The sequence below is a fragment of the Canis lupus genome, chromosome X (assembly GCF_048164855.1).
Source record: "Canis lupus baileyi chromosome X, mCanLup2.hap1, whole genome shotgun sequence".
NCBI lineage: Eukaryota > Metazoa > Chordata > Mammalia > Carnivora > Canidae > Canis > Canis lupus.
The window spans coordinates 112,002,888-112,011,556 of NC_132876.1; the positions used below are offsets into that span (position 1 = coordinate 112,002,888).

The following is an 8,669-nucleotide window of genomic DNA, read 5'->3' on the forward strand; positions in this document are numbered from 1 at the left end:
CACACCACCCTATGCCATCTAGTAAAATGCTGGTCTTTGAATACCAATGAAATACTTCACAACCTGGGAAACCAATCGCTCTAACATTTGTAGATCGTTGTCTTAAAAACCGTTTCTCAGACATTCATATTAACTTTTTCTAATTTATTTTTTTAATATATTTTATTTACTTATTCATGAGAGAGAGAGAGAGAGAGAGAGAGAGAGGCAGAGACACAGGCAGAGGGAAAAGCAGGCTCCATGCAGGGAGCCTGACGTGGGACTCGATCCCGTGTCTCCTGGATCAGGCCCAGGGCCGAAGGCAGCACTAAACCACTGAGCCATCCAGGCTGCCCAAATTTTTGTAATTTAAAAGGATATCGTCCTACCATTTTTCACCTAGTACTGAAATTTGGCTTTTAAATAAATCAGCACATGAAGATAAATACTCCAAAAATAGGACCAAAGATCTTTTTAAAATAGGCTATTATGGGGATCCCTGGGTGGCTCAGCGGTTTAGCGCCTGCCTTTGGCCCAGGGTGCAGTCCTGGAGTCCTGGGATCGAGTCCTGAGTGAGGCTCCTGGCATGGAGCCTGCTTCTCCCTCTGCCTGTGTCTCTGCCTCTCTTTCTATGTCTATCTTGAATAAATAAAAATCTTTTTAAAAATAAATAAATAAAATAGGCTATTATGATGCATTAAAATATAATTCAAGAGGGCAAATACACCACCTTCAGCCCAGGGCGTGATCCTGGAGACCCGGGATTGAGTCCCACATGGGCTCCCTGCATGGAGCCTGCTTCTCCCTCTGCCTATGTCTCTGCCTCTCTCTCTCTCTCTCTGTGTCTCTCATAAATAAATAAAATCTTAAAAAAAAAAGATGGCAAATAAGCATATGACATGATGCTCAACATCATGTCATTAGGGAATTGCAAATAGGAACAACAATGAGATATCACTACATTCCTTTGGTCAAAATCAAAAACACTGGTATTGTTAAATACTGCTGAGAATATGGAGCAACATGAACTCTCATGCATGGCTGAGGGGATTGCAAAATGGCACAGCCACTTTGGAAGACAGTTTGGCAGTTTCCTATAAAACTAAAGATACTCTTACCATATGATCCAGCAATCATACTACTAGGTATTTACACAAAGGAGTTGAAAACTTAAGTCCACACAAAAACCTGCACACAGGTATTTATGCCAACTTGAGCCATAACTGCCAAAACTTGAAAGCAACCAAGACGTCCTCTAGTTCATGAATGGATAAACTTTGGTCCGTCCAGACAATGTAGTATTATTCAGCACTAAAAAGAAATAAGCCATTAAGCTATGAAAAGACATGGAGGAATCTCAAGTGCATATTATTAATGAAAGAGGCCAACTGAAACGATTACATACTGTGTTTTTCTAACTATATGACATTCTTTAAAAGTGCAAAAATAAAAAAAAATTAAAAAAAAAAAAAAAAAAGTGCAAAAATATAAAGACAGTAAAAAGATCAGTGGTTGCCTGGGGTTGGGGGTTGGGGGTAAGAGGAAGGGATGACTGTGCGGAGCAGAGAGCATTTTTAGGGGCAGTGAAACTATTCTGTATGATATTTTAATGGTAAATACATGTTATTATACATTTGTCCAAACTCATACAATGCTCAACACCAAGAGTGAACCCTAATGTAAACTATGGACTCTGGGTAATTATGATATGTCAATGTAGGTTTATCAATTGTAAAAAAATGTACCACTCTGGAGGGAAGTTTTCCTAATGGGAGAGACTGTGTATGTGTGTGATCAGGAGGCATTATGGGAACACTATGCACCTCTCCTTCAATTTTGCTCTGAACCTAAAACTGCTCTAAAAAATTAAGTCTTAATAAATATATATTTTTTAAAAAAACATAAGAACGTACAACACCAAGAGCAACTCCTAATGCAAACTATAGACTTTGAGCAATAATGATATGTCAATGTCAACAAATGTACCAGTCTGGTGAGGGATGTTGATAATGATGGAGGCTGTACATGTGTGCTGGTAGGGTATGTATGGGAATTTTTGTACTTTCCCCATTACTTTGCTACAAATATAAAACTGCTCTGAAAAAAATAAAATTTATATATAATATTTCAACAGAAAAATTCTTTTTTTAATTTATTTTTTATTGGTGTTCAATTTGTCAACATACAGAATAACACCCAGTGGTCATCCTGTCAAGTGCCCACCTCAGTGCCCGCCACCCAGTCACCCCCACCCCCTGCCCACCTTCCCTTCCACCACCCCTAGTTCATTTCCCAGAGTTAGGAGTCAACAGAAAGAAATTCTTAACATAACTTTCATGACAAAGTAACAGGTATATTTTTACTGCAAGGAGGAGACAAAATTAAGTATTTTTGTAAAACATTTACTCCAGGTAAGATTTTCACTCTGCCTGAAACATTATGGTAATCTTAATTATATGCTTATTAAGATAAAAAATCTGGCTGTTACCATAGAAATTACCAGGGATGGTTAGTGCCTCCATGATTTGAGCAGTTATACCTGTTGGGCCACTTAATTCTGAACTTACAGGTTCATGTTTAACAGGGAAAGGCTAAAAATGTCTACATTTGTTTTAAAGAATGGCTAATACACTCATGGGGAAATGCAAATTGAGGTAAATGGAGCATGCACATACACATCAAGATACAACACACCACACCACACCATACCACACATCACCAAAATGGTTGATAAAACAGGTGACTGCTGAGTGCTACCTTTGCTTGAATCTCTTCTGATTACATTTCCCTGTCCAGGATGCCTTTGATGTTCATTTTTACCTGCATGAAGAATACTGGACTATTGCAATTATATTAGGTTAATTGGGAAGGATGTATTTTATTTTGCTGGACTGAATAACAGAGCTTAAAGCTCTGAGAGATTTACTACAAGCAATCTTCTAGGCATGTCCCCCTTTGCCAACATCTGAAGCAGTCTTCTGCAAGCAGGTTTCAACTGGACATCAAGAGTATAACATCATTCATGCAAATGCACTGTGCCTTGGGTTCTTTCTAAATCATATATACTTCAAAGGAGCGTGTATTTTTTCTAACACCAGGAAAGTCCCCTCCCCAATTCCTTAGGAGTGGGGAACCAACACATTCACATTTAGCATGTCCGCTTTCTCTTATCACAGTACATGTATTACTGACTACAAAATAGGTCTTGGCAGGTGCCCAGCTGTCATTTACTTGCTGTGTGGCCTCAGTCACTCATTCCTTTTTCAGTTGAAAAGTTGCAAGAGCATTTAATAAATTTATATGGTTGGGAATATTCTGAGGGCCTCAAGTAATGGCCATGGTTTGTGTTTTAATACACTCACTTTTTTTTTAAGATTTTATTTATTTATTCATGAGAGAGACAAACAGACAGAAACACAGGCAGAAGGAGAAGCAGGCTCCCCGAAAGCAGCCGGATGCAGGACTCGATTCCAGATCCTGGGATCACGCTCTGAGCCAAAGGCAGACGCTCTACTGCTGAGCCACCCAGGCGTCCCAAGACACTGACTTTTTGTGTCTACCTAGTTCAGCTCAACCACAAACAGCAATTGCAGAACTTTCTACATAGAAAAGACTTCTTTAAAAAAAAAAAAAGGACTACTTAAGGGCTAAACAGCCATGCTAAGTTCTGTGAATACTAATTACATTTTCAGAAATCCTTTCTAAAAGGTGAAAGAGGGGATCCCTGGGTGGCTCAGCGGTTTAGTGCCTGCCTTTGGCTCAGGGCGAGATCCTGGAGTTCCAGGATCGAGTCCCACATCGGGCTTCCTGTATGGAGCCTGCTTCTCCCTCTGCCTGTGTCTCTGCCTCTCTTTCTGTGTCTCTTTCATGAATAAATAAATTAAATCTTTTTAAAAAATAAGATAAAAGGTGAAAGATTACAGAGTGGCTAAAGTTATGCTCACAGACATATAGGCATATGCATGCTCCAGCAGCATAAAGCAGTCTTAAATGGTAAGAAAAACGACCTACAAACACAGTGACATTGTAACTGAGCCATAAAATCCTCACTAATCCTCTGAAACTAGATTTTAAAATACCACTTCCCACTCCAAATATTCAATTGATGTTAACTTTTATACTACTGCTTTCAAGAAAAGCTTCATTTCCATGCACCCCTGTGTTTATATTTTATAGCAGCATTCTTACAACAGCCATGATATGGAAGCAGCCTAAGTGTCCATGTCCATCAATTGATGAATGATAAAGATGTGTGTATATGTTTATATATGTATATGTTTATACACACACACACAACGAAATTTTTTTTCGCACAATGAAATATTATTCAGGCATCAAAAAGAATGAAATCTTGCCATATGCAATGACATGGATGGAACTAGAGTACAACGCTTAGCAAAATAAGTCAGAGAAAGACAAGTACTATATGATCTCACTCATATGTGGAATTTAAGAAACAAACAAATGAGTAAGAGACAAATCAAGAAAGATACTATTAACTATAGAGAACAATCTGATGGTTACCAGAGGGGAGGAGTTGGGGGGATGGGTGAAACAGGCGATGGGGATTAAAGAGTGCGCTTGTCCTGATGAGCACAGGATGATGTATGAAGTACTGAATTACTATATAGTACACCTAGAACTAATATGACACTGTATGTTAACTGGAATCAAAATTAAAACTTAAAAAATAATTGAAAAAAGCTTCATTTCATGTTTTGGGCCTGATTTTAAGAATCTTATCAACATGGGACGCCTGGGTAGGTCAGCAGTTGAGCACCTGCCTTCAGCCCAGGGCATGATTGGGCTCCCTGCATGGAGCCTGCTTCTCCCTCTGCCTGTGTCTCTGCCGCTGTCTCTGTGTCTCTCATGAGTAAATAAAATCTTAAAAAAAAAAAAAGAATCTTATCAACATGAAAGCCTGGTGACATCAAAAGACGATGGTTATCAAATAGTCTTTCTCCGAGCTCCAAGGAAAGCACAAAACAAAAACAGCATGTGCTGTGGATCATCCCCTCCTCCTCTTCCAGGTATGGAGCAGCTAAAAGGAGGTAGCTGTGACACACATTACTTTCCAGTTCTGTTTCAAGTGCATGCAATAAGATGGGAAACTACAGCTGTCTCCTATGCTGGACCTCTGGGGTCTATCTCTGGCCCTAAACAGTAAGCTTGGCTTTGCCTTGACTGACATCCTCTTACAGCCCTTTGTCCCTGCTCTGCAACGTGTTAAGGCTTTCCAGTTTAATATCAATATTCAGAAGTACATTAGTGAGCAAATACATATAGTAGATATATATATATATATTAATACGTACATGGGGCGGACAACATTGAGTTCTGGGCCCCGCTGTATACACACACACACTTACCTAAACACACACTTGGAAGTTCAAGTTCCAGCAAGGCACCCTGAGCACCTACCCCCTTCCACCCACCCAAGGGAGGGAAAGGCAGGAGCAGCGAGCAGAGGTTAAACCAGACACCAGCCAAAACAAACAGCACTTCCAGAACAAGGCAAACTTTGGGTCTGGGCGGCTGCAGAGCCCCAGCAATGGCCGGGGGAGGGGAGGGAGCGTCAGTCTGTCTCAGGGGAGGAAGACGGGGAGCGCACCCTCCAGAGCTGCGGAGGAGGCTGGTGCTCCCTGGGGGACAAGGGCGTCGCCGCCATCCCCGACTTCGACCTGGCCGAGGCCTCCAGGTCCTTGAGCAGCCCTATCGGCCCACCTCGCCCCCTGATCTCCACAGAAATGGTCCCCACAGACAGGCGCCGGCTGAGGGCGCGGGGACATACCTGGTGCAACGTCTCGGCGGGCAGCTGCGACGCCCGGAACAGGTCGGCCACGGGGCCCGCGGCTGCGGTGACGGTGCCGGGGACGGTCCTGGCGGCCTCAGGGGGCCCGGACCCGGGGCCCCCGCCTGCGGCGCCGGCGCAGCGCGCGAACAGCTCGGAGTAGCACTGCTGCTCGCCCTCGCTCAGCAGCAGCGGCGGCCCGGAGCCGCAGCCCCCGCCCGCCGCTGCCTCCATGGGGCCGGGAAGGGGGTCCGGCGAAGCACCGCCACCGGGTAGGGAACAGCTGCCTCCGCCTCAGCCTCCGACGCCTGGGTCTCGGCCTCGGCCGCCGCCACCGCCCCCACGCCCCGCAGCTGCCGCGCCGCCGCTTCCTCCCGGCGCGCGCCGGCCCCGCCCCCAGACTTGAATGTTGTGCCTCCGCCGCGCGGCACATGGAGACAGGCGCGGGGCGAACCAATCGCAGCCTGGGATCGTGCCCCGGCCCCGCCCCCGCCGTCCGCCCCGCCCCGCCTCGCCCCGCCCCGCGCCGCGCCAGGTAACTAACTCCGCCGGCCGCCCGCCCCGCCCGCGCTGCCCGGACCGGGAGGCCGGGGGCCAGCGCCTGACGCACCCCCGGAGCCCCGCAGGGGCGCCTCCGGCTCTCCGCCCTGGCTGGGAAGGGAGACGACTAGACCCACCTGGAGCATGGCGCTTTTCAGGGGGCGGAGAAAGCTGTGGTGGTTTTTCCCTAGAACTGGAGCAGGTGCGGCGCCCTTCGCAGAAGAGGGGGGAGACAGGAGAAATTAAGCTTCCCTTTTTGCATAGTGCGCTTCTGTCCTGAAAAGCTGGAGGACAGAGATCTCCAGAAGAACTGCTCGCAGTGACTCCGCTTAGCATTCATGGTGGAGATGAGGTTAGGCTACTTTCTCAGGTATGGCTCATACCTGGAGTTGTGCCTTAAAAAGGAATACCGTCAGTTAGTGTTAAATACTAGAGTGATAAGAGTGAAAAGGGGCCCTGGGAAGAAGAATTGCATATATATAGATATATATATATATAGATATATATATCATATATATCACATATATATCATATATATATCACAAAGAAAAAATGAGTCCAGAATTAAGCACTAATAAAAAATACAATTTCAAATTTAATAAACAGACATATATAAACCTTTCACCCCAAAATAATTTTACTTTAACTAAAAACAAACACTATCTCAAGAAATAGCACTGATGATAACAAATATACTTTGGTATGTTGGTCAAACTAAAATAAGGAGGAAGGACAAGACTGAGAAAAAAATCAACAAATGGTGAAGGGGGAAGAAATACATAAGAAATAGATAACAAAAATGATTAGAGTGCCTGGCAGGTTGATTAGGTGGAGCATATGACTCTTGATCTTAGGATCATGAGTTCAAGCCCCACTTTGGAAATAAAGTTTACTTAAGTAAAACAGGGGGTTTTTTAACAAAAAAAAAAAGAAGAAGAAGAAGAAGAAGAAGAAAAATTATGTCAATCCATAAATGGTGACCAGAGTAAGATTTCCCTTTTGGAATCTAAGGACATGAAATAGAGAAGAGGATCCACTCTAAAAGCAGGAAGTTCTCATCTCTTCACTAAGATTTCCTTATACCACATTTTGCTTTACAGCTACCAGGAGAGAATTAAGCTTGTGGACAAGAATACAGAGAGGATAGGTAAGTAAGGAACAGCAAAGACTATCTTAGCTGGGGAATTACCATTTTAAAATCTCACCACCTCCTGTATTTTCCAAACTGTGATAATTTCTAAGGAAAACTGGAAGCCAAGAGATCATGTTTACGCCCTTCCTACCTTTTTAGTTACATCCTTGGGATTCCCTGAGAATCACCCACTATTCTTTTTTTTTTATCACCCACTATTCTAACAGAGGTTAGAAAGGGACTCACCCTTTGTGATAAAAGCCAAAACCTACTTTCCCCTGTGACACCTGGAAAAAGAAATGTGAGATATAATAATCCCTAATATTCATACAGTTCAAAGCTACATTATCTCATTTAAGACTCACAGTAACTCTCTGAGGTAGATTGGGAAAACATTTTCATCTTCATTTTGCAGATGAGAAAATGGATGCAGAAATGGTGTGATTTACCCAACTGAATACTAGATTCGAAGCTGCTCTTCATTATTCAACTCAGTTTAATAAATTTGACAGATACTCATCAGCACTGCAGATCCTGCTGAAATGCATAGAAAGCCTTACATCTGTGCCTATCCATCAAGCAGCACTTATTGGTAGAACAGGAAGTATTAACTGTGTCCCTACGGGGGTACTGTGAGGGATTAAAAAAAAATACAAGACGTGTTCCTTTCAAGGAGTCTGCAGCTTCACTGGAAAAGACAAAACTAACACAACAAAGAAAAACAAACAATAAAAGACAATGTATAATTAAGTGCTAAATCGTGTACCCCAGGCTAAGCGCTGTGGGAGTTTAGAGAAGAGAGAAAATCCAGGAGCCAGAGCCCAGCCAGGAAGGCTTAATGAAGAAGGCACCCAGATGGATTATTGACAAATCGGAGGGACTGGGGGAGGTAAAAGGAAGGACAAGAGAGGGAGGCTCACAGAAGAGGGAGGAGCCCCAGGGTTGAGGCGCCAAGACAGTGGTGAGTGTGAGACAGCAGACTGGCATGGGAGGGAGGGAGATGGCGGGTAGAGGTGGGGGGAGAGGGACAGCCTCTCTGGGGCTCTAGGATCCCAGAGGGAAGGTGCTCAAATGGAAGACAAGAGACAGAAGTGACCCAACAAGAGTTACATTTAAACCCAGGATGCAGGAGGGGAAAATGGCATTTTTTAAATGTTTTAATATCTAAGGAATGCCAAGTACTGTTCTTTATTTCAGTAGTTTTTTGAGTAAAAGCAATAGTGATCA

At 43.7% G+C, this 8,669-nt stretch overlaps 1 protein-coding gene and 1 long non-coding RNA gene across 9 annotated transcripts in view; one reads left to right on the plus strand and one right to left on the minus strand.

Annotated features, from left to right (window-relative positions):
- REPS2 (RALBP1 associated Eps domain containing 2) overlaps positions 1 to 6,121 on the minus strand; it is a 231,016-nt gene extending 224,895 nt beyond the window's left edge. For 3 of the 8 annotated variants that reach the window (XR_012026586.1, XM_072817502.1, XM_072817501.1), the window contains exon 1: positions 5,771 to 6,121. Coding sequence is in view for 7 of the 8 variants with exons in the window: in XM_072817502.1 (XP_072673603.1) it covers positions 5,771 to 6,004 (234 nt within the window). In the remaining variant the exon portion in view is untranslated. The remainder of the gene's footprint in view (positions 1 to 5,770) is intronic. The other 5 variants (XM_072817500.1, XM_072817504.1, XM_072817499.1 and 2 more) reach the window with 2 other exon arrangements.
- A 222-nt stretch (positions 6,122 to 6,343) lies between these two features.
- LOC140627992 (uncharacterized) lies at positions 6,344 to 8,403 on the plus strand. Its single transcript, XR_012026454.1, has 3 exons — positions 6,344 to 6,512; positions 7,411 to 7,457; positions 7,858 to 8,403. It is a non-coding gene; the product is annotated as an uncharacterized lncRNA (long non-coding RNA).
- Positions 8,404 to 8,669: the final 266 nt, after the last annotated feature.